Source organism: Chionomys nivalis, chromosome 3 (assembly GCF_950005125.1).
Source record: "Chionomys nivalis chromosome 3, mChiNiv1.1, whole genome shotgun sequence".
NCBI classification, from domain to species: Eukaryota; Metazoa; Chordata; class Mammalia; order Rodentia; family Cricetidae; genus Chionomys; species Chionomys nivalis.
In genome coordinates this window covers 79,150,155-79,177,374 of record NC_080088.1, presented here as the reverse complement: position 1 = coordinate 79,177,374, position 27,220 = coordinate 79,150,155, and the positions used below count along the sequence as shown (strand labels likewise).

Sequence of the window (27,220 nt, the reverse complement as noted above, 5' to 3'; positions counted from 1 at the left end):
TATGAAATTGGTACCAAGCCCACATATCTTATCAGATTACCATGGTTTAAAATTAGAATTCAACAGCAACAATAATTTCAGTAATTCTAGAAAGCCTATACACACATGGAAATTAGACAATGCTCATCTGAGTCACCAATGGGTTAAGGAAAAAATAAAGGAAGTAATTAAAGATTTCCTAAAATTCAATGAAAATGATTATGAAACATACTTAAATTTATGGGACACAATGAAAATAGTGTTAAGAGGAAAGTTCATAGCACTAAATGCCTACATAAAAAAAGCTGGAAAACCCCCACACCAATGAATTAACAGAGCACTTGAAAATTCTATAACAAAAGAAGCAAACTCACCCAGGAGAATTAGATGGCAGGAAATAATCAATTTCAGAGCTGAAATCAACAAAATAGAGACAAAGAAAACAGTACAATGAATCAATGTGACAAAGAGTTGGTTCTTCAAGAAAAATCAAGGAAATAGATAAACCTTTATCCAAACTGGCCATAAGGCAGAGAGAGAATATACAAATTATCAAACTCAGAAATGAAAAGGGGGACATAAAACAGACACAGAAGAAATCCCAAGAATCATTAGGTCATATTTTGAAAACCTATACTCCCCAAAATTGGAAAACTTAAAGGAAATAGACAACTTTCTGGATAAATATCATTTATCAAAATTAAATCAAGACCAAATAATAAAATTAAGTAGACCTATAACTGCTAAAAATGTAGAAACAGTTATCTAAAATCTCCCAACCAACCAACCAACCAACCAACCAACCAACCAAGCAAACAAACCAACAAAAAGCCCAGGATGCAATGGTTTCAGCTCAGAATTCTACAAGATTTTCAAAGAACTAATGCCAATACTCCTCAAAATGTTTCACACAATAGAAACAGAAGAAACATTGTAAATCTCTTTTTATGAGGCTATAATTACTCTGATATCCAAACCACACAAGACTAAGAAAGAGAATTACAGACCAACCTCACTCATGGACAATGATGCAAAAAAATACTCAATAAAATACTGGCAAATTGAATCGAAGAACACATTAGAAAAATCATTCACCATGATAAAATAGGCATCATCCCAGATATGCAGGGATTGTTCAACATATGAAAATGTGTCAATATAATCCACCATATAAACTAACTGAAAAATAAAAACCACATGATCATCTCATTTGATACTGAGAAAGCCTTTGACAAAATACAACATCCTTTCATGATAAAAGTCTTGCAGAGAGCAGGAGTGAAAGGAACATATTTAAGCATAATAATGGCAACACACAGGTAACCAACAGTCAACATCAAACTAAATGTGGAGAAACTCACAGTTATCCCACAGAAATCAGGAACAAGAAAAGGTAGTCCACTCTCTCCATATCTATTCAAGATAGTTCTTGAAGTCCTAGCTAGAAAAATAAGAAAACAAAAGGAGATCAAGGGGATACAAATCAGAAAAAAAGAAATCAAACTCATCATTTGCAGATGGTATGATAGTTTACATAAACAACCAAAAAATTCCACCAAGGAACTTGTACAGCTTATGAACACTTACAGTAATGTGTCAGGATACAAAGTTAACTAAAAAAGAAATCAGTATCTCTCCTTTAAACAGATAATAAATGGGCCGAGAAAAAAAATCAGAGAAACATCATACTTACAATAGCTACAAATAGCATAAAGTATCTTGGAGTAACAGTCCTGTACAGTAATGGAACTTCTGGAGGCATCATGATCCCTGACTTCAAGTTCTACTAAAAAGCTACAGTACTGAAAACAGCCTGGTATTGGCATAAAAATAGACAGAAGGGTCAATGGAATCAAACAAAGACCTTGATATTAATCCACATGTTGTCTGAGGTTTTTATGCTGCCTGATTCCTGCAATCGTTAAGTCCCAAAGAAATTACATAGAGTTCTACATTAGCTATAAACTGATTGGCCCATTAGCTCAGACTTCTTATTATCTCTCATAACTTATATTAGCCCATTTTTCTTGTCTATGTTAGCTACTTGGCTCGGTACCTTATTGCAAGGTAGTCACATCTTGCTTCTTCTGTGGCTGGGTCATGACTGCAGACTAGGACTTCCTTCTTCCTCGAATTTTCATTGCCCTGTATCTACTTCCTGCCTGGTTGTCCCACATTTACTTCCTGCCTAGCTACTGGCCAATCAGCATTTGACAGGGTACAAACCATTGTCCCATAGCACATTCCCCCCTTTTTAAGAAAAACCAAGAACTCTGAATCTAATATCCTTTGTTTAGCTTTTCTCCTGACCATTATTTATAACATCTTATAACCAACATTCTAAACAACGGAAAATATCTATAGTCCAATTTTTGGGAATGTGGGCATAGTTTTCCAGGCTACTTCCTGCTGGTTGGGGGCTCTGGTAGTCTTATGGGGACCTAAAGAAAATTTATAATTATCATCAAATTATGACTGGACTATCCTGTAGGCTTGATCATCTCAGGCAGCAGTCTTGAATCTGTTCTGGATGTAGAACTCAGACATCTGGGCCATCCATTCCTATCAGAGATTTCTCAGGTGGTCTTCTCTGATAAAACCTGATTTTTCTTAACTCAGAATGAATCAATATCTTCTCGTTTTCTGTGGAAACAAAAACAAAACCTCTTCTCCAAAGTAACATATCTTTTGACTTCAATTTTGAAATCAAGGTATTTTAAAAATACCTATCTTTAATTAATTCAGCAGCATTTATAAACAAATATCTTTTAGCAGTTGTTGCTCCTTCCTCAGTATTCAAACAATTCAAAAAGAGCATAAAAACATACAGCATCCAGATTTTCTGTGTGTTTTCCATCTTTATGTAGCTTTATTTTAAACTCCATTTTGTTTATTTTTATTTTTAAGTTTTTGAGACAGGTTTTCTGTGTATCTTTTCTGCCCTGGAACTCCCTTTGTAGACCAGGCTGTCCTGGAACTCACAGAGATCTGCCTGGCTCTGTCTCCCAAGTGCTTGGATTTAAGGTGTGTGCCTCCACATCTTGAACTCACAGAGGTCTGTCTGCCTCTCTCTCCCAAGTGCTGGGATTAAAGGTGTGTGCCACCACATCCAACTATTCTCTTTCTTTTTTTTATTTTAAGGACTTTAACCTTTTTCTTTTCTCTCCCAAGCCTGCATATATTTTCTACATACTGTAAAACATTTAGAAGTTTTCTTTGTCTTTGAATCTCTCTTTACTGTATATCTCTTTTTCTGACCACATGAGTCTTTAATTTGCTAGTCAATATGGATAGGATTAAAACTGTGGCTTTGATGGCTGGATCCAGCCCATTCCTTAGCTTTCTGAGATTCCAAACACATGGCAGAGGTACCAGCTGTAGCCATGTATATTTCTACAACTCTATGGCATTTCAAGGTCCCTGCCACCAAGCAAGCTGCAGCAGTCTGCTCAAAAACCACATTCTAATGCTCTGTAGCTGGACCTCCTGCCTGAAAGAGTCATATTTTTCTCTGGCAAGACAGCCCAGAAAACAGCATTTTAAAACAGCATGGTTTGTTTCCTGCTACAGCTGAAAACCAAAAAGTGTACAGTCAGATTTTCATCAACACCATTTAAGTGTTTTGTGGCAGGACCTCTTAAAAGAGCTGCAAAGTTTTACAGCTAAAGCTGAGTTAGGAATCCTCTCTTAAATGAGAGTGCTTGCCTCTAGTAAGCAGAGCCCACCAGAGAAAGTGCTGTTATCAATAAGTTGTGCTTAACTACTCTCTTCTGTCTAGAATTACTTCACAAACTCTCTCAGGCTTTGTGGATGCAGTTGTCCACGTGGGCACCAATTGTTATTTGAGGTTTCTGTCCCGCCTGATTCCCGCAGTTATTAAGTCCCAAAGACACAGAGTTTTACATTAGTTATAAACTGATTGGCCCATTAGCTCAGACTTCTTATTAACTCTTATAACATTATTCTTGTCCTTGTTAGCCACATGGCTCACAGTACCTTATTTGGCAAGGCAGTCACATCTGGCTTTTTCTGTGGCTGGGTAACAGGGGCAGACTAGGACTTCCTTCTTCCCATAATTCTCATTGCCCCGCCTCTACTTTCTGCCTGACTACTGGCCAATCAACATTTTATTAAAATACAATCGACAGGTACAAACCATTGTCCCATAGCACTTCACCCTGACGCCCCCTATTTCAAAAAAGTTTGTCCATAGGTTTGGGAACACTGTTTAGGGGTTGTTGATTATTACTTGTACTAGATAGAGGGTTGGGGTGAAAAGTATTTTTGTTCAAAAAGAGGGGGTGGATAGTAATAGTGGGTAATAGACTGAATACTCATGAGCTATTATTTATGGAATTTACTTTGGTATAGTTTTTGCATATTGATCCAAGTTCAAATTATATTTATTACTTCTGTTTACATTTGTACACCCATGCAAAGTTATTTTGTCAGGTTGTATATATGCATGTTTCTACCTATGTTTAGGACATTTTGTATATTGATACAACTTTTAGGATATATTTTTACTTTGCATTATATATTACTCCTACCTCTGATCAAGATACTTATACATTGTTTACATTTTGAAGTCATTGTCCTCATTTGTTGCACATTTGTTTATAGATTAAATATTCTGACATGAAGTTTTACTCTTTAGGTTATACAGGTACTAATTATTATAGGTCAATAGTTGTTCATGTTTGTTGTACATACAGTCAGATCAATTTGGTTCTTTAGCGACATAGCATTCTGTCTAGGTAGGTAATCTTCAACCACTTCAAGGATCTGTGGAACATGGCATTTAAATGATTTAGAGTTCTGTTGACATGAGACATGATTGCTTCTGACAGCACCAGTCTATTCCCAAGAGAATGTTGAACATCGAAAACACTCCGCTTGGAGTTTGTTTTCTTCTTGGCAAAACTGACCTTTGGGCAAGGAAATAACAATGCCTCAACCACTGACAAGTTACGTCGTATCCAGAAATGGATAAGCAGGATTGTCAAATCTTGCCAAGACAGGGTAAGACAATTTTAAAAAATTTCCTGCCTCTGAAAAAGGTCTGTCAGTTGCTCTAGGCCTTAGCCAAAGTTGGTTGATTCAATGTTGCAAAGCAAGACTTTGGGTAATTGCTCAGGTAGCTTATTGTCTCTGTCATATATTGCCTGCTCTGGAAGATACTTGATTGTACTTCCTGTCTGTTCAAGTAATATTATCTCCCTTCTCAGGCCTTCGATGGGATTGAAGATTAGATAGTCATAGTTACTGTACTCTTATGATCTAGCCAAGCCATTTCCTATACAAGACTTAGTCTTCATAGGATAGAATGTTTATTAAAACATTTAGCATATATTCCTTGTTTAATATTGTTTATGCTGGATGCAATTCTAATTATGCTTGATATCTATTCCTAGTGTATATAGTTTTGTATTGGGTTTGGAACTCTCTTAGTTAAACAAAAGGAGGAAGTGCTGTGAGAGCACATTCTGGTCCTTCAACCAATAGCCTTTAAGATACCAGCCCACTTGGGTGTGCTCTCTTATACTGTAAAAAGCAGCAGTAACTATGTGCCTGCTCTCTTGCTTTTGGCTCCTACTTCTGAATGCTAGACCTTGTTCCTGTTTGCTCAGAGGACTGTTATCTAGGACAGTGATCTGTAAGTTTTCCCCTTAAATAAACAACCCTTTTATTATCCATAATTCTAAACTGGTATGGGATTGTTTTGTGACTTAGGACATCATACACACACACCTACGAACAACTGAATTTTGACAAAGAAGTAAAAAATATAAAATGGAAAAAGAAAGCATATTCAACATATGGTTCTGGAATAACTGTACACACCTACGAACAACTGAATTTTGACAAAGAAGTAAAAAATATAAAATGGAAAAAGAAAGCATATTCAACATATGGTGCTGGAATAACTGTATATCAACAAATAGAACAATGAAAATAGACCCATGTCTATCACCATGTACAAAACTCAAGTCCAAATGGATCAAAAACCTCAAAATAAAACCAACCACATTGAACCTCATAGAACAGAAATTGGGAAGTACACTTGAATGCATTGACACAGGAGACTACTTCTTAAGTATAACCCAGTAGCACAGATGCTGAGAGGAACAATTAATAAATGGGACCTCTGGAAACTGAATAGCTTCTGTAAAGCAAAGAACATGGTCAATAAGATAAAAAAACAGCCTGCGGAATGGGAAAAGATCTTCATGAACCCACTACAGACAGACATTTGATTTCCAAAATATACAAAGAACTCAAGAAATTGGTCATCAAAAGAACAAATAATCTAGTAAAAAAGTGAGGTACAGACCTAAAGAGAAAACTCTCAACAGAGGAATCTAAAATGTCTGAAAGACACTTAAGGAAATGCTCAACATCCTTAGCCATCAGGGAAATGTGAATCAAAACAAGTCTGAGATTCCATCTTACACCAGTAAGAATCGCCAATTCAAAATTGCTGATACCTTATACTGGAGAGGATGTGGGGTAAAGGGAACACTCCTGCATGACTGGTGGGAGTGCAAACTGGTACAGCCCCTTTGAATTTCAGTATGGCAATTTCTCAGAAAATTAGGAAACAACCTACCTCAAGACCCAGCAATACCACTTTTGGATATATACCCAAAGGGTGCTCAATAGTGCCACAAGGACATGTGCTCAACTATGTTCATAGCAAAATTGTTTGCCATAGCCAGAACCTGGAAATAACCTAAATGCCCCTCAACTGAAGAACTGATAAGATGTGGTACAGTTACACAATGGAGTACTACACAGCAGAAAAAAATAATGACATCTGAAGATTTGTAGGCAAATGGATGGATCTAGAAAATGTCATATTGAATCAGGTAACTCAGACCCAGAAAGACAAATATAATATTTCCTTACTCATTAATGGCTTTTAGATATAAAACAAAGAAAACCAGCTTACGCTATATAATCCCAGAGAACCTAGAAAATAATGAGGACCCTAAGTGAGACATACATGGATCTAATTTACATGGGAAGTTGAAAAAGATAAGATCTCCTGAGTAAATTAGGATCATGGAGACCATGGTAGAGGGTACAAGCGGAGGAGAGAGAAGGGGCAGGGAGAGAGAAAAATGTATAGTGCAATAAAATCAATAAAAAATTAAAAATAAATTAGACTAAATGCATTTTATATTATAATATGGCTACATGCCTATGGGAAGGCAGGTAGTGGAATGTGGTGGTTTGAAAAAGAATGGTCCCATAGAGTTGAATGGTTAGTCATCAGAGAGGAGTACTACTTGAGAAAGATTAGGAGAATTGCTCTTTTTGAAGTAGGTATGGCTTTTTTTTTTTTTGTTTGTTTTTTGTTTTTTGTTTTTTCGAGACAGGGTTTCTCTGTGGCTTTGGAGCCTGTCCTGGAACTAGCTCTTGTAGACCAGGCTGATCTCAAACTCACAGAGATTCACCTGCCTCTGCCTCCCAAGTGCTGGGATTAAAGGCGTGCGCCACCACCGCCCGGCTAGGTATGGCCTTTTTAGTTGAAGTGTATCACTGTGGATGGGCTTTGAGCTTTCAAAAGCCAAAGCCAGTACCAGTGGCTCTCTTCCTGCTTTCTACAGATTCTGATGTATAGCCCTCAGCTACTCTGCCTGTACCATGTCTGCTGGTGTGCTGCCATGTTTCCTGACATGGTTATAATGGAGTAAACCTCTGAAAATGTAAAATGCTTCCCTTATAAAAGTTGTTGTGGTCACAGTGTCTCCTCAGAGCAAAAGAATACTGAACAAGTTGTGTGCCCTTTATAACACAATTATAAAAAATACATTTTATTATTTACTTATTTTTTTTCTTGTAGATTCATCTATTTTATGGGTATGGGTCCTTTGTCTGTACCATGTATATAGTTGGTGTCTTCAGAGGGCATAAGATTCCCCAGAACTAGAGTTATATATGGTTGTAGAAACTATCTTTTTTTTTTTTTTTTTTTTTTTTTTTTTTTTTTTTTTGAGACAGGGTTTCTCTGTAGCTTCGGAGCCTGTCCTGGAACTAGCTCTTGTAGACCAGGCTGGCCTCAAACTCACAGATCTCTGCCTGCCTCTGTCTCCCGAGTGCTGGGATTAAAGGCATGCGCCACCACTGCCCAGCTGTAGAAACTATGTTATTAAATGAAATTAATCAGGTTTCCAAAGACAATCTTTATATGCTTTCTTTCATTATTGTTGTCTAGGTTTTACACACACACACACACACACACACACAGATGCATGCATACTCCCACACATGCACACACACACGGATTAGAGTACTTGGAAAGAAGACAAACTTCTAGAAGGAAGGAGGGGCATAAGGGAGGATGTGGATATAAATATAGTCAAATTGTATGTTATATGTGAACACCCATTTATAACACTCATTTTATTATACACCAAATATACACTAGTAAAATACTTTCTTTTGAGATAGTCTCTTGCATTTATTGTGTTGCTGAGGATAAACTTGGACTTCTGATCCCCTTCCCTTCTTCTCCCAAGTGCTGGAATTATGAGTGAATCACCAAATACAGCACATACAATTTTGGAGCTGAAACTCTACCAGTGGAGCTAAATGCCCAATTCCACTAATCAAAGACTTTTAAAAAATAAATTAGAGGGCCTTCAAGATGGCTCACTGGGCAAAGGGGCTTGCCACCAAGCCCACAACCTTAGTTCAATTCCCTGGAAGATAATTACCTCTCCCCCACTATTTTTTAAAAAGTGAATTTAAAAAGTTTAATGGAGAGCGTAGAAGGGAGGGAAGCAGAGAAAAATGTGTAGCTCAATAAAATCAATAAAAATTGTAAAACATATATGCAAGGAATGTATGTTTGCATATGGGCATATGCACATGAATGCCCATGAGGGCCAGTGACATTTGACCATGAACCTAGACTTTTATAGGCAGTTGTGAAATACCTGATGTGAGTGCTAGGAAATAAATTTGGGTCCTCTGAAAAACCAAGAAAGCATTTTTAACTATGACCCATCTCTTAAACCCTCATTTAAAAATTCTTATTTAATGTTTTTGCATTTTAAATTACAGCATAATTGTATTGCTTATCCTCTTCCCTTTCTTCCCTTCAGGCACTCCCATGTTCCTGCTCCCAACTCCCCCCATGTTCCCAGACTCTCACATTGATAGCCTCTTTCCTCCATCCAATCACACACACACACACACACACACACACACACATGCGCGCGTGCGCGCGTACACACACACAATGCATACATTTACATATTTACACATTCATGAACACACATACAAATACACCTGCCAAGTCCATTTTCCTTGTCTGTGTACATAGTTTCAGGGCTGACCGTTTTGTATTAGACAGGTAATTAGCTTCATCCTCAGCAGGAGACTAATTCTCCTTTCAGCAGTCACCAGTTGCCTTGCCACCAGTTCTTTGGGGTGAGACCCCATGATAACTCAACCTTATGAGTTAGTGTGTTTATTGATATTGGCATTTCCCAATGGCTTTTTCATGAAGCCATTTTGAAATAGTTTCAAAGACATGTCTCACCATGTTGCCCATGCTAGTTTTAAACTTTTAGGCTGAAACCATCCTTCTACCTTTGTCTCCTGGTTCCTTGAGTCTACATCATGTGCCACCACTTGGAATTTCAATACTAAAAGAGTTGGGAGTATGCCATACTCTGCCATTTCTACTTATATTCACAATGCTAGATTCCATGAATCTAGTAATTCCCATAATGTTTATCAACTACAAGTATGCAATAATTGATGAGTATCTTTTATTTCATTCTTAAAGGTGTAAAGAACTTCATAAGAGAGGGACTATAGTAGAAAAGAAGCAGAGAGTTCTCTCCTATTTTCCTACAAGATGGAACTGAAATGACATTGGCTGGTTGTATGTTAACAGGGACAGCTACATATAAGCTCTGGGATTCAACAAGAAAACTCCAACCTGGTGCAACCCAGTTTTACACAGTTAAATGGTCATAAAAGTGCACCTAGAACCCATATTACGACAATATTAATTCGGGAGTAGGCTATGGGAGAGAGAAGAGAGAGAAAGCAAGAGAAAGAGAGAAGAGAGAGAGCTCTATTGGAGTAGAATCTGACCCCCTTCAGACTACAATTCCAAAGAAAAGACACTTAACCTGCTAATGAGGGTCATTTGTAGGAAGAGACCTCTGTGTTACTCTGCAGATTCTCAATGTGCAGTACCATGACCTGTTTGAGAGAGGTTCTATTGTCTGAGCTTCTCTGGGTTCAGAAACATCTGCCTTTTCTTATTTCTAGAATGGTCAGTGGGTGTCACTCATATGACAATCTTGGTTCTGGGGTGCACCTCTGACATAAACCTGTTAGGAGTTCTATAGTGTCGGGGATTCAGACTTGCAGAATAAGGTGGAAAGTGCTTCCCTTGAAAATGGATGAAACCTCTCTGAATGTGGGGGAGTAGAGGGCTGCCTATGTGTTACGCTATGAGTCAAGTGTGAGGACTCCTGGAATGAGGCTGGCAGATCATGTTTGTTATGCTCCTCTCTCCCAGCACAGATCTTTGAAGATTTGTCACCCCTTGCCCATTTTCAGAGGTATCTGGAGACACACCCAGTAGGGAAACATTTGACCTGACTTCAAGGTGGTGAAGAATTTGTAAACAAACGTTGTCTAGCTCATTTCAAATGCCCTGCCTGATCTTTCCAGTGTGTAAAAAAGCAGAGAGGAATTTCAACTACTTTTAGCTTCAAATAACTTTGGCTAATCACCTTTTGTGTACCCAAATCTGAGAGAGACAGTGCATGAATGTGAGTATTAAACAATCATTCTACATGCATTACACACCATCTCAGAAGACACAGAGAAGAACACGGATACACATAGGCTCCAGTCCCCTTAGCCCTGTGATTGGCTTCAAAAACATCAATGTGAAGAAAATTTATTTGCTATTAAGATAACTTTTGAAGCAGTTTTATGTTGTCTGACGTTTCTGTTCTGCCCAGTTCCCTCAGTAGTTAAGTCCCAAAGAAATCACATAGAGGTCTACATTAGTTATAAACTGCTTGGTCCATTAGCTCAGGCTTCTTGTTAACTAATTCTTATAACTTACATTAGCCCATAATTCTTGTCTATGTTAGTCATGTGGCTAGGTACTTTTTTCCGGTGAGGCAGTCACATCTTGCTGTGTCTGAATCATGACTACAGAATGCACTTCCCTCTTCCCAGAATTCTCGTTGCCCTGCCTCTACTTCCTGCCTGCTCACCTGGCCTATGCTTCCTGCCTGGCTACTTCCCAATCAATGTTTTAATAAAATACAATTGACAGGGTGCAAACAATTGTCCCACAGTAGTTTTCATTATGTAGCCCTGGCTGTCCTGGAACTTGTTATGTAGAACAGGCTGGTTGTATCCTCACAGAGATTGGCCTGCCTCTGTCTCCTGAGTGAAGAAGTTGTGCATCACTACACTTTGCTTAATATTCTTTTTCTTATTAATAAATATCTTGGGCTATGGAGTGTGAGAATCAGTGTTCAGATGCCTAGAATCTTCATAAAAAGACTGTTAATTAGAAGTAGAGAATATCTCCTTAAAACACACTTACCTGTCTTGTTTGAAATCTCATTCTCTGGACACAGAATGCAGTCAAAACAACAAGCCACCTTTCCTTCTGGGAGGGATTTTCTGAATCCAGGACTACAACTTTCACTGCAGACAGACTGGGGAGTCTGAAGAAAATCAGATGTGAGCAAGTAATACTTCAAAATCTGAATTATACCTACTACTATAGTGAGCACATTATTCGTAGAACTGGATAATTAGTGAACATAGTTTTTGTATCCATAAATAATCAACTGATTGGATGTTGCTGTAGCTTGGACACCACACGCCCCCTTAATGGTGATGACCTTCAGCCTATGGTGCTGCTGAGACATGGTGAAGTCTTTAAGTGGAGAGGTCTTGGGGTTGGAGAAATGGTTTTGTATTAACAGCATGGGATGCTCTTGCAGAGGTCATGAATTACATTACATGGCTCAAAGCTGCCTGTAACTCCAGCTCCAGGGGATCCGACAGCCTCTTTTGGCCTCCATAAGCACCTGCACTCATCATGCAGATAAAAGTTCCTTCCTCCAATGTGCATATAAACAGTGAAAATAAAAACAAAATAATTTTTAAAAGGCGAGAAAGTTAGTGATTGGAGGCTTGCCATTGGAAGGTGTATTAGGGCAATGGACTCATCCTACCTCTTGTGTTGCTGGCATGAGGTGATTGTCTTCTCCTGCCACAAACAACACCACAGTGCCTTATCCCACCAAAGTAACAGCTATGAGTCCTAGAATCATCCAAATTCAACCTAAAGATATGTCAGTAATGAAACTCCCAACAAATGGTGTGCATATTCTTATATGAAATGTGTGAACATTTAGATGCATATTGGTAAATGAACATGTTCTAGTTCTATACAGTATATAAGAAAATTCTTTCCCTTAAATTGGAAGTATAAAATTTAAAAAGCACATTCTTGGTTCAAGGAATTGCTGTGTATGATAATGGATTAAAAGTTGCCTTTGCAAGATTCAGTAAAAGACAAGAGTCACAAGAGTCATAGTAAAAAACCAAATAGACTCTACTTTTAGCAGAGGAAGAACTGAAGGAAAACGAAATAAGCCTATATGGCACTTTTGTTTCCAAAGGAACAATCAAGCTAGCGCTGCTTCACCATCTTGCTCGTACCAGGTCAAGGACAAAAGTAGCCGTCAATGAGGGGCAGTGGTACATGGACACTAGAAAACAGCAGCTGGAACATGTCAACCCAATTTGCTAGCCATGAGTGGATTGATTATTGGTGATGGGGAACTTCAGCCAATCACATTCTGTTTAGGGTGTGTCCTCCTGGGGCCACAGAAAAACAGAGAAAACATCCAGGTGTGCTTGCCTCCTCCCTTTTTCGTTCCCTGTGCTCCTGGATCGCTGGAACCCTGGTTTTGTAAGTTCTCTTTCTCCCGTTTATTAAAAGCTGAATCTATTATATTAAACTGGTCTGGTTAATTCTAAATACCGATCGACCACGCCCCTTCAGATTGGAGCAAAACTGGGTGAGCAGATGGGAGCTGAAATGAGGCATAGGAGCTTGGAGCTGAGATTCCTGCCTGGCATCCTGGAAACCATTGTCTGAGCAGGAAGCACCCCTACCGCTGCCTTGGTGAACTGCTATGAAATATTTCCTCCACTATCATCCGTGGCCCTAAACCATGCACTGTGCTTCTTATTCCTACTTTACTCTCTATTTCCATTTCTCCAATTCCTTCCTCAATTCACTATTGAAGGAATTATGGACACCCTTGACTCTAAAATCTGTGAAGTATATCTTCTCCAATCAGTACTCTACTGATGCTGTCTCTGAACCATGTTAGGAAAAAAATTCACAGGTGTCCTCTACTGCAAGTTAATATGAATATTTCCGTCAAATCACTGTATTTGTTGTTGTAATTGAATCCCATAAAGACGTTAGGACATCACATGTTCAAGGATTGGTAGAATTAATATTGTGGAAATGACCATTCTACCAAAAACTATTTACAGATTCAATACAATACCAATTTAAAATTCATACTTCATTCTGCACAAAAATAGAAATAGTCTAAATTTTGTATGGGTCCACAAACAAAACATATAATATTTTATATATTTATATTTTTAAAATTTATATAGAAAACTTAAAAATATCAGTATATCATAAAATCATAAATCTGAAAGGCAAAAGAAAAAATAAAGAAAAATATGTAGTATAGTATAAAAACATTAAAAGACGTTTTCACACAAAATATCTTGATCATGCTTCTTCTTTCAATTCCTTTCAGATCTTCTCCTCCATTCAACCCCATGCCCTTTCTTTCTCTGTGTTTACAAAACAAGCAAACAAAACTGAAAACAAACAAAATCCTCAAGAAACACACACATATAAAGAAAAGACCAATAAAAAGACCAATAAGGTAAAAAGTTCCCAAACAAAGAAATACGATATAAAAGTTCTAAAAAAAATGAAACTGAGATTCTTGGGAATGGAGTCTTCTGTGAAGAGAGACTCTATTGGAAGAAATTACTCTTTCCTTTACAAGAAAATATCCATTGCAGATAGCTTTTTGTTTAGGAGATCCCGATCAAGATTTGTTTTAATATGTGTAGTTCATAGCATTACAATTATACCCAACTCACCTCTGTAATTCCTGTGGCCCATTCTATCATGTCCTCAGATAAAGATAATTGTTGACCAAGTGGACCATATGGAGAAAACCGTCCAACCTTTACCTTAAGTTCTAGACCTTCTGGAAAGTTACAGTAGTTGAGTATATCATACTCTGCATTCAGTTTCATTTTCTCATCCAAATTCACTTGTTCTCCAGCATGATTAGTAAATTCCATGTCTTTTAGAAAAGGGTGCAGCTAAAAAAGATATATTATTTTATGAAGTTGTTACCAGAGCAAAGAGAAAGAACTGAAGTGTTTGGGAAAGTATTATATTGTTTAAATCCTTAATGAATAAAGCAAATTTGACAAGGTATCAAGAATGTAGGGCAAATGGCAGCCTATGACTAGCTAAAATATTACAATATTTTTGAAAATAACAATCTTTGCAATAGATAGCAATTCTAATTATAAGCGCCACATAATCAATAAATGAAAAAAAAACCTGGAAGTTGTCAGTTTGTTTAACAAAAGTTAGCCATATCTATTTATTGTCAGAATTAACCTTTCCTGTTTTGCTTTTTGTTTCTGTGATAAAAGCTTGCATGTTACAGTCCATACTGAAGGAAACCAAATCAAGAACTCAAGGCAGGAACCTTGAGGTAGAAAAGGAAGCAGAGATCATGGAGGAATGTACTTATTGGTTTATCTTCCATGGCTTGCTGAGCTTTCATTTTTATACAAACCAGGACAACCTGACCAAGAATGGCATTGTCTACAGTGGGATGGACTCTCCCACATCAATTATTTATTAAGAAAATGTCCCATAGACTTGCCCACAGGTCAACCTGATATCAGTTATAATTTATCAGCTAAGGCTATTTCTTCCTTAGGTGACTGTCATTTGTGTCAAACTGATTAAAAACTGACCAGTATATTGCCTAGACAGTGTTTATAAAATGAGGCTCTGACTATCTTTTGGTGTTAGATGAGATTCTTTATGTAAAGTGTAAAGAGTAGCTTTTGTATCACTTAGATACTTACATAGTTTTTGGAGCAGGGACATAACTCAGTTGGTAGAGTTGCCTAGCATGAGTGAAATCTTGGGTGTGATCCTAGATCTGCAATAACTGGGTATGGTTGTACATGGCTGCTATCTTAGCATTTGAGTGGAGGCACCTTGCATAAGATTGGATACTGCTCCTCTCACAAGCCAAAGATTGTTAAGCAAAAATCCCAATATTGGTTATATGATAATTTCTTATGAGTTGTTTGCTATGGAGGCCCAGAGATCCTCCAAACAACACAGGCTGTTGCCATTGCTCCTGCTTGTCCAGAACTAAGATGCTATTGTTGAAGACTCCAAGCTAGTACTGAGCTTGAAGTCCTTCCTCCAGGATAGCCTTCAGTTGTGGATACCATGGGTTCTGTTGGGGAAGCAAAGTCACCAGTGGTCCTATCCAGCTACAAGCCCCTTGGTTATGATAATGACTTTCCTGTCACTGGTATAATAGTACATCATAGGTGGGAATTCATAGCTGCTATTCATGGCTGAAGAAGTCGTTGACTGTAGAGGGAACATGTTTCTGTTATTTTGCTAAGTGGACATGGTGCCAAACTCTTTTAAAAATACTCGTGCTTATACCTAATAGATTAATGCTGCTTTTAATATTCAGCAGAGAAATGTCTTGGAAAGAGCAGAGGTTCACAACCGGTCAAAATTCTAAGAACAATGACTGAAGCATATAGTGATCTCAATGATGAATTGTCCCTCATAAGCACAGACGTTGAGCACTTGCTGTTATTTGGGGAGGTTTAGAAAATGCTGCCTTGTTGGAGGAATTATGTCACTGGGTGTGGGCTTTGAGAGTTTAAAGATTCACACCACTTCCAGTTTGCTAGCTCTGATTGAAGCAAAAGGTGTGAGCTCTCAGCTTCCTGCTTTAGTTGGTAACCAAGCCTACTTCTTGCTGCCATGTTTGCCTCAAAATTATGGACTCTAAACCTCTGGAACTGTAAGCCAAAATAAACCCTGTCTTCTGGAAGTTGCCTTGGTCACAGTGTTTCATTATAGCAATAGAAAAGTAATTAACACAGAAGTTGTTGCCAGTAGAGAGGTATTAGTGTGATGAACCAAAGCAGGTTGTTTTATGGAGAAATGTGGGAGTCTTTGGAACTTTGGAGTATAAAATCATTGAATGCTGTAGGCAGAGATTAAAGGGCCTTTCTAGTAAGATCCTGGAGGATAGTGTTGTTCAAAACAGTGTGTACCACTTGGGTATCTCAAGAGGTTACAGGAAGGAATAATAGCAGAGCAACTGAGCTAGAGGCCATTCCTGCAATATTTTGAGACAAAATTCTATTTGTCTCTGCCTTTGTCCTAAAAACATGCCCATGGCTAAATTAAAAAGTAATAGACTGAATTTCTTTAGCACAGGAAAGTTCAAGACAGACTAGTATCAAATCTTTGGCATCATTACTATTAATGACTCTTATATAAATTTAAAAGGAAAGAATGGAGCAGAAAAAAGTAAAAATTGGTTTAGAGATAAAAAGAACACTAAGAAAGTTAATGTTGCAGTTGAGGTATATGGTACAAGAAAGGCTGTGGTTGTTTGCAAGATTAGTGCCATTAAGAAGAGACCTCTGCCTATCCAGGAGCTGGGAAGATCTTTCCATTTTCTGATATCTTCTTTAATTTCTTTCTTCAAAGACTTAAGTTCCTTTCATACAGGTCTTACACTTCTTTGGTTAGCATTACCCCAAGATATTTTATAATGTTTGTGGCTATTGTAAAATGTTATGTTTCTCTGATTTCTTTCTTAGTCCTTTATCATTTGCATACAGAAGGGCTACTGAGTTTTTTTTGAGTTGTTCTTGTATTCTGCCACAGAAATAAAAGTATTTATCACCTGTACGAATTCATCAGTGACCCTGGTAGAGATTTTGGGGTCATGTATGTATACTATCATATCATCTGCAAATAACAAAGGTTTGACTTCTACCTTTTCAATTTATATCCCTTTGACCTCCTTTTGTTGTCTTATTTCTCTAGCCAGAACTTCAAGAATTATGTTGAGTAGATATGGAGAGAGTGGACAGCCTTGTCTTGTTCCTGAATTTAGTGGAATTGTTTTGCATTTATCTCCATTTAATTTGATGTTGGCTGTAGACTTTCTGTATATTGGTTTAATTATGTTTAGATGCATTCCTTTGATCCCTGATCTCTCCAATACCTTTATCATGAAAGGTGTTGGAGTTTGTTGAGTATCTTTTCAGCATCTAATGAGATGATCATATGCTTTTTCTGTTTTAGTTTATTTATATAGTGGATTACTTTGACAGATTTTCATATGTTGAACCATCCCTGCATCTCTGGGATGAAGCCCACTTGATCATGGTAGAGTTTTTTTTGATGTGTCCTTGGATTTGGTTTGCCAGTATTTTATTGAGTATTTTAGCATTAATGTTCATGAGGGAGTTGATCTGTAATTCTCTTTCTTAGATGATTGTTTGTTGGTTTTGGTATTAGGGTAATTGTGGCCTCATAAAAGGAGTTTGACAATGTTCCTTCTCTTTCTATTGTGTGGAGCAATACGAGGAGTGTAAGTATTACGTCTCCTTTGAAGTTCTGGTAGAAATCTGTACTGAAAACCTCTGGCTCTGGGCTTTTTTTTCTTGGTTGGGAGACTTTTGATGATTTCTTCTCAACATAGTAAAAATGGCAGTCTTACCTAAAGCAATCTACAGATTAAATGCTATCCCTAAGAAAATCCCAGCACAATTCTTCACAGACCTCAAAAGAACAATACTCAACTCTTATGGAAAAGCAAAAGTCTCAAGATAGCCCAAACAATCTTTTACAAGAAATAAACTTCTAAAGGCATCCCCATTCCTGACATCAAGCTCTACTATAGAGTTATAAGAATGAAAACAGCTTGATACTGAAATAAAAACAGACATATGGACCAATGGAATTAAAAGAAGACTGATATTAATCCACACACCTATGAACACTTGATTTTTGGTAAAGAAGCTAAAATTTTACAATGGAATAACGACAGAAATTTCAACAAATGCTGTTGGCATAACTGGATGTCAATATGAAAAAGAATGCAAGTAAATCCACGTCTATTCCCATGCACAAAACTCAAGTCGTAATGGATTAAAGACCTCAACATAAATTCAGTTTCACTGAATCTCAGAGAAGAGAAAGTGGGAAGTAGCATTGAACACAGTGGCACAGGATTCTGCTTCCTAAAGATGTCATTAGTAGCACAGACACTAATACACCGAGAGCAACAATTAATAAATGGGACCTCCTGAAACTGAGAAGTTTCTGTAAGGCAAAGGACACAGTCAATATGACAAAATGGCATCCTAAAAAACAGGAAATGATCTTCACCAGCCCAACATCGGATAGAAGACTGATCTCCAAAATTCATAAAGAACTCAAGAATTGGAGGGGTGAGTGTGTTTCTGACCAGTGGGCTGCAGAAGCCTGGGTCACAGAGCACAGAAATTCCTCGACCCCCTAATCTTTCTGGTCATTCTGCAGGGGCTTCTTCCCGCAGTTACTGCCCTTCTCTTCCTATCCCATCCCAGTTTCCCTAAGGCACCCCTCCCCTCCTTTGGGGCCATAAGACCCCCTAGCTCAGCACGTATTGGTTCTGGGACCCGGTGGTGAGTGGCGGGAGTTGCTTTGTTTCACTCAGCTTGCCAGTGGCAAGCTAGACCTTTTGTCTGTGAGGTACCTGCCTAGGAAGGAGCCCTTATCCTGCAACAGAAGACCCATTGGGGGGGTCCCTGGCCAACAAGGGTCCCTGATCCTGTACCAGAAGAACCATCAGAGAGCATTTGAAGGAAGATATGGGCAGGCACCAAGGCAAGAATTTCTCCAACAATCTGAAAAACAACATGAAAACACCAGAACCCAGCAATCTTACAACATAAGGACTTGAACACCTTAATCCAGAAAAAGTGGAAAAATTGACATTATGAAAGCGATAGAGTCCCTTAAACAGGATATGAAAAACTCCCTTAAAGAAATGAATGAGAAGTATAACAAAAAGTTTGAAGAAATGAGTAAATCTGTAAATGATACCCTGGGAAACCAAGAAAAAACAATCAAACAGGTAATGGAAACAGTTCAGCAATTGAAAACTGAAATGGAGGCAATGAAGAAAACACAAACCGAGGGCCAGCTGGATAGGGAAAATCTAGGTAAAAGAACAGAGACTACAGAAACAAGCATAACCAACAGAATACAAGAGATAGAAGAAAGAATCTCAGATTCTGAAGATACCATAGAGAAAATAAATGCACCGATCAAAGAAAATAGCAAATCCAACAAATTCTCATCACAAAACATTCAGGAAATCTGGAACACAATAAAAAGACCAAACCTAAGAATAATAGGGGTAGAAGAAGGAGAATTACAGATCAAAGGCCCAGAAAATATATTCAACGAAATTATAGAAGAAAACTTTCCCAACCTAAAGAAAGATATTCCTATGAAGGTTCAAGAAGCATACACAACATTGAATAGACTGGATCAAAAAAAAAAATCCCCTCGCCATATAATAAACAAAACACAAAACATACAGATCAAAGAAAGAATATTAAGAGCTGCAAAGGAAAAATGTCAGGTAATGTATAAAGGTAAACCTATCAGACTTACACCAGACTTCTCTATGGAACCCATGAAAGCCAGAAGGTCCTGGATAGAAGTACTGCAGAAACTAAGAGACCATGGATGCAAGCCCAGACTACTATACCCAGCCAAGCTATCATTCACTATCAATGGAAAAAACAAAATATTCCAGGATAAAAACAAATTTAAACAATATGTAGCCATAAATCCAGCCTTACAGAAAGTAATAGAAGGAAAACCACAACCCAAGGAATCCAACATTGCCAACACTGCCTACAATAACTCAGATATCTAGAAACCCTTCACAAACACAATTCAAAGAAAGGAAACACATAAACTCTACTACCCCTCGAAAAATAAATAAATAAAAAAATGGAGTCAACAACCACTGGTCATTAATATCACTTAATATCAATGGACTCAATTCACCTATAAAAGGGCACAGACTAAGAGATTGGATACGAAAACAAGATCCAACATTCTGCTGTTTACAAGAAACACACCTCAACCACAAAGACAGACATCTACTCAGAGTAAAGGGTTGGGAAAAGGTTTTTCAAGCAAATGGTCCTAAGAAACAAGTGGGTGTGGCCATACTAATTTCTAAAAAAATTGACTTCAAACTAAAATCAATAGAAGAAATGGAGATGGATATTTTATACTCATAACAGGAATAATTCATCAGGATGAAGTCTCAATCCTTAATGTCTATTCCCCTAATATAAAAGTACCCACTTATGTAAAAGAAACACTTCTAGAACTCAAGGCAGTCATCAAACCACACACACTAATAGTAGGAGACTTCAACACACCTCTTTCACCAATGGACAGGTCAATCAGACAGAAACCTAAGAGAGAAATAAAAGAATTAATGGAGGTAATGAATCAAATGGACTTAACAGACATCTATAGAACATTCCACCCAAATAGGAAAGAATATAGCTTCTTCTCTGCAGCTCATGGAACCTTCTTGAAAATTGACCACATACTTGGTAACAAAGCAAACTTCCACATATTCAAAAAAATATTAGTAACCACCTGTATCTTGTTGGATCACCATGGATTAAAGCTAGAATTCAACAACAATGCTATCCCCAGAAAGCCTACAAACTCATGAAAACTGAACAGTCAACTACTGAATCACCCTTAGGTCAAGGAAGAAATAAAGAAAGAAATTAAAGTCTTCCTTGAATTTAATGAAAATAAAGACACAACATACTCAAACCTATGGGACACTATGAAAGCAGTGCTAAGAGGAAAGTTCATAGCACTAAGTGCCCACTTAAAGAAAACAGAGTAAGCATACATTGGAGACTTAACAGCACACCTGAAAGCTCTAGAAAAAAAAGAAGCAGACTCACCTAGGAGGAGTAGAAGACTGGAAATAATCAAACTGAGGGCTGAAATCAACATAATAGAAAGACAGAAAACAACCCAAAGAATCAATGAAACAAAAAGCTGGAGAAAATCAACAAGATTGACAAACCCCTATCCAAAATAATCAAACAGCAGAGAGAGAACACACATATTAATAAGATCAGAAATGAAAAGGGGGACATAACCACAGACACAGAGGAAATTCAGAGAATCATTAGATCTTACTACAAAAGCCTGTTTGCCACAAAATTGGAAAATGTAAAAGAAATTAACAATTTTTTAGATAAGTACCATATACCAAAGTTGAACCAAGACCAGGTGAACAATCTAAATAGACCTGTTAGTCGCAAAAAATTAGAACTGTTATCAAAAACCTCCCTACCAAAAAAATCCCAGTACCAGATGGTTTCAATGCAGAATTCTTCCAGAACTTCCAAGAGGAGCTAATACGTATACTCCTAAATGTATTTCACAATATAGAAACAAAAGAGTCATTGCCAAATTCCTTTTATGAAGCCACAGTTACCCTGATACCAAACCACACAAAGACTCAACCAAGAAAGAGAATTACAGGTCAATCTCACTCATGAACATCGACACAAAAATTTTTAATAAAATTCTGGCAAACCGAATCCAAGAACACATTAGAAAAAATATCCATTATGACCAAGTAAGCTTCATCCCAGTGATGCAGGGCTGGTTCAACATACTCAAATCTATCAATGTAATCTACCATATAAATAAACCTAAAGAAAAAAAACCATATGATCATTTCATTAGATGCTAAAAAAGCATTTGACAAAATTTAACACCCTTTTATGAAAAAGGTTTTGGAGAGATTAGGGATATAAAGTTTATTTCTAAATATAATAAAAGCTATTTACAGCAAGCCGACAGCTAACATCAAATTTAATGGAGAGAAACTCAAAGCCATTCCACTAAAATCAGGAACATGACAAGGCTGTCTACGCTCTACATATCTCTTCAATATAATGCTTGAAGTTCTTGCAATAGCAATAAGACAGCATAAGGAGATCAAGGGGATTTGAATTGGAAAAAAAGAAGTTGAACTTTCGTTATTTGCAGATGATTTGATAGTGTACATAAGTGACTCCAAAAACTCTACCAAAGAACTCCTATAGCTGATAAATACCTTTAGTAATGTGGAAGGATACAAGATCAACTCCAAAAAATCAGTTGCCTTCCTATACACTAAGGATAAGGAAGCAGAGAGGGAAGTCAGAGAAGCATCACCTTTCACGATAGCCACACATAGCATAAATTATCTTGGGATAACTCTGACCAAGGAAGTGAAAGATCTTTTTGACAAGAACTTTAAGTCTTTGAAGAAAGAAATTGAAGAGGATATCAGAAAATGGAAGGATCTCCCTTGCTCTTGGATTGGGAGGATCAACATAGTAAAAATGGCAATTCTACCAAAAGCAATTTATAGATTCAATGCAATCCCCATCAAAATCCCATCAAAATTCTTCACAGACCTTGAGAGAAAAATAATCAACTTTATATCAAAAAACAAAAAACCCAGGATGCCAAAACAATCTTATACAATAAAGGAACTTCTGTAGGCATTACCATTCCTGACTTCAAACTATTACAGAGCTACAGTATTGGAAACAGCTTGGTATTGGCATATAAACAGAGAAGTCGACCAATGGAATCGAATAGAAGACCCATATATAAATCCACAAACCAATGAACACCTGATTTTCAACAAGGGAGCCAAAAGTATACAATGGAAGAAAGAAAGCATCTTCAACAAATGGTGCTTGAATAACTGGATGTCAACCTGTAGAAGAATGAAAATAGATCCATAACTATCACCATGCACAAAAATCAAGTCCAAATGGATTAAAGACCTCAATGTCAATCTGAACACACTGAACCTGATAAAAGAGAAAGTGGGAAGTACTCTACAACACAGGGACACAGGAGACCACTTCCTACGTATAACCCCAGCAGCACAGACATTAAAAGCAACATTGAATAAATGGGACCTCCTGAAACTGAGAAGCTTCTGTAAAGCAAAGGACACTGTCATTAAGACAAAAAGGCTACCTACTGACTGGAAGAAGATCTTCACCAACCCTGCAACAGACAAAGGTCTGCTCTCCAAAATATATAAAAAAACTCAAGAAACTAGACATTAAAATGCTAATTAACCCAATTAAATAATGTGGCACTGGGTTTTGATCCTACTGCATGTAATGACTTTGTGGGAGCCTCGTCTGTTTGGATGCTCACCTTCCTAGTCCTGGATGAAGGGTGAGGACCTTGGACTTCCCACAGGGTAGGGAATCCTGACTGCTCTTTGTACTGGAGAGGGAGGAGAATGGGGGTGGCGGGACTGGGAGGAAAATGGGAGGAGGTGGAAATTTTTAATTAAATAATAAAAAAAATACAAAAAAATGTGCACTGAACTGAACAGAGAATTCTCAACAGAAGAAGTTCAAATGGCCAAAACCCACTTAAGGTCATTCTCAACCTCTTTAGCGATCAGGGAAATGCAAATCAAAACAACTTTGAGATACCATCTTACACCTGTCAGAATGGCTAAAATCAAAAACACAATGATAGCCTTTGCTGGAGAGGATGTGGAGTAAGAGGAACACTCTTCCATTGCTGGTGGGAATGCAAACTTGTGCAACCACTTTGGAAATCAGTGTGGTGGTTTCTCAGGAAATTCGGGATCAACCTACCCCAGGATCCAGCAATACCACTCTTGGGAATATACCCAAGAGATGCCCTATCATACTACAAAAGCATTTGTTCATCTATGTTCATAGCAGCATTATTTGTATTAGCCAGAACCTGGAAACAACCTAGATGCCCTTCAATGGAAGAATGGATAAAGAAAGTGTGGACTATATACATATTAGAGTACTACTCCGTGGTAAAAAACAATGACATCTTGAATTTTGCATGCAAATGAATGGAAATAGAAAACACTATCCTGAGTGAGGTAAGCCAGACCCAAAAAGATGAACATGGTATGTACTCACTCGTAATTGGTTTCTAGCCATACATAAAGGACATTGAACCTATAATTTGTGATCCTAGAGAAGCTAAATAAGAAAGTAAACCCAAAGAAAAACATAGTTATCCTCCTGGATATTGGAAGTAGACAAGATTGCTGGGCAAAAATTGGGAACTTGGGGTGGGGGTAGGATGGGGGTAAGGGGAGATGGGGAGAGAAAAGTGAGAAGGGGAGGATGGGGAGAGCTTGAGGGAATGGGATGGTTGGGATGGAGGAAAGGGGGATATGGGAGCAGAGAAGTATATATCTTAATTAAGGGAGCCATTTTAGGATTGGCAAGAGACTTGACTCTAGAGGGGTTCCCAGGTGTCCATGAAGATGTCCCCAGCTCGTTCCTTGGGTAGCTGAGGATAGGGAGCCTGAAATGACCCGATCCTATAGCCATACTGATGAACATCTTGCATATCACCATAGAACCTTCATCCGGCGATGAATGGAGATAGAGACAGAGACCCACATTGGAGCACCAGACTGAGCTTCCAAGGTCCAAATGAGGAGTAGAAGGAGGGCGAACATGAACAAGGAAGTCAGGAGCGCTAGGGGTGCACCCACCCACTGAGACGGTAGGGCTGATCTAAAGGGAACTCGCCAAGGCCAGCTGTACTGGTACTGAAAAACATGGGATCAAACCCGACTCTTTGAACGTGCCTGTCAATGAGGGCTGAGTGAGAAACCAAGGACAATGGCACTGGGTTTTGATTCTACTGCATGTACTGGCTTTGTGGGAGCCTAGTCTGTTTGGATGCTTACCTTCCTAGACCTGGATGGAGGACCTTGAACTTCTCACAGAGCAGGAAACCCTGACTGCTCTTTGTACTGGAGAGGGAGGGGGGAGGGGGGATATGGGAGGCAGGGAGGAGGCGGAAACTTTTAATTTAATAAAAAAGCTTTTGCCAGCCTGAGCTAGTTCCAGGACAGGAACCAAAAGCTACAGAGAAACCCTGTCTCGAAAATCCAAAAAAAAAAAAAAAAAAAAAAAAAAAAAGCTTTTTTAGCATCTAATGAAATGATAAAGTGTTTTTTTTTTTTCAGTTTGTTTATTGGTGGGTTACATTGACAGAGTTTTATATGTTGAAACATCTCTGCATCTTTGGGATGAACCGGACTTGATCATGGTGTATGATGGTTCTGGATTCCATTTGCCAGTATTTTATTGAGTATTTTTGCATCAATGTTCATGAGTGAGATTGGCCTGTAATTCTCCTTCTTAGTAATGTCTTTCTGTGGTTTGAGTATCGGGTGATTGTAGCCTCATAAAAAGAATTTGGTATTGTTCCTTCTGTTTCTATTGTGTGGAATAACTTAAGGAGTATTGGTATTAGTTCTTCTTTGAAAGTCTTGTAGAATTCTGAGCAGAAACCATCTGGTCCTGGGCTTTTTTTGTTTGGGAGACTTTTGGTGACTGTTTCTATTTCTTCAACATTTATAGGTCTGTTTAATTTGCTTATCTGGTCTTGATTTAATTTTGGTAAGTGTTATTTATCCAGAAATTGTTGATTTCCTTTATGTTTCCAATTTTGTAGAGTACAGGTTTTCAAAATATGACCTGATGATTCTTTGTATTTCCTCCATGTTTGTTATTATTCCCCCATTTTCATTTCTGATTTTGTTAATTTGAATATTCTCTCTCTGCCTTTTGGTTAGTTTGGATAAGGGTTTGTCTATTTTGTTGATTTTCTCGAAGAACCAACTCTTTGTCTCATTGACTTTGTATTGTTTTCTTTATTTTTATTTTATTGATTTCAGCTCTCAAATTGATTATTTCTTGCCATCTAGTTCTCTTGGGAGAGTTTGTTCTAAAGTTATCAAATGTTCTGTTAATTCACTAGTGTGGGATTTTTCCAGCTTCTTTATTTAGGCATTTATTGCTATCGACTTTTAACACTGCTTTCATTGTGTCCCATAGATTTGGGTATGTTGTGTGGTTATTTTCATTGAATTTTAAGAAGTCTTTAATTTTTCCCTTTATTTCTTTCTCAACCCATTGATGATTCAGGTGAGCAATGTTTAATTTCCATGTGTTTGTGGGCTTTCTGGAATTAGTATTGCTGTTGACTTCTAGTTTTAAACCATGATGATCTGATAAGGTACATTGGGTTGTTCCATTTTTTTGTATTTGTTGAGGTTAGTTTTGTTACCTAGTATGTGGTCAGTTTTTGAGATGGTTCCATGAGGTGCTGAGAAGAAGGTATAATTTTTGCTGTTTGGATGGAATATTCTATAGATGTCTATTAAGTCCATTTGAATCATAACATCTGTTCTCTTATTTCTCTGTTCATTTTTTGTCTGACTGACTTGTCCAGTGGTGAGAGGGGAGTGTTGAAATCTCCCACTATTAGTAAGTGGGTTTAATGTATGATTTAGGCTTTAGAAGTGTTTCTTTTACATATGAGGGTGCCCTTGTATTTGGGGCATAGATGTTCACTATTGAGATTTCCTTTTGATAGATTTGTCCTGTGACTAATATGAAATGACCTTCTTTGTCTCTTTTGACTGGTTTTAGCTTAAAGTCTTTTAGTTAGATATTAGGATAGCTACACCTGATTGTTTCTTAGGTCTATTTGATTGGTATATTTTTTCCCCAACCCTTTACTCTGAGATGATGTCTTTCTTTGAAGTTGAGATGTGTTTCTTGTATGCAGAAGAAGGATAGATTCTTTTTTCATATCTAATCTGTTAGCCTGTGTTTTTTTTATAGGTGAGTTGAGTCCATTTACATTAAGGGATGTTAATGACCAGTGATTTCTACCTCTTGTTAACTTAGTTTTCATTGTTGCTGATATTAATCTGTGCATTTCCCCCCTTCTTTGGGATTTGCTGCTATTAGACCATTAGTTGTCTCTGTTTTTTGTTGGTGTACCAACTTCCTTGGGTTGTAGTTTTCCTTCTAATGTTTTGTGTAAGGCTGGGTTTGTGACTAGTTATTGGTGAAATCTAGTTTTGTTATATAATGTCTTGTTTCGTCCTTCTATGGT

At 37.7% G+C, this 27,220-nt stretch overlaps 1 protein-coding gene across 1 annotated transcript in view; it reads right to left on the bottom strand.

The window, feature by feature from the left end:
* Window positions 1–27,220, bottom strand: part of LOC130871333 (vomeronasal type-2 receptor 116-like) — a 48,909-nt gene that overhangs the window by 6,711 nt on the left and 14,978 nt on the right. Inside the window, exons 4-5 of the mRNA XM_057764683.1 lie at window positions 14,191–14,418; window positions 11,579–11,702 (exon numbers count right to left, since the gene is read on the bottom strand). Of these exons, the coding sequence (XP_057620666.1) occupies window positions 11,579–11,702; window positions 14,191–14,418 (352 nt within the window). The remainder of the gene's footprint in view (window positions 1–11,578; window positions 11,703–14,190; window positions 14,419–27,220) is intronic.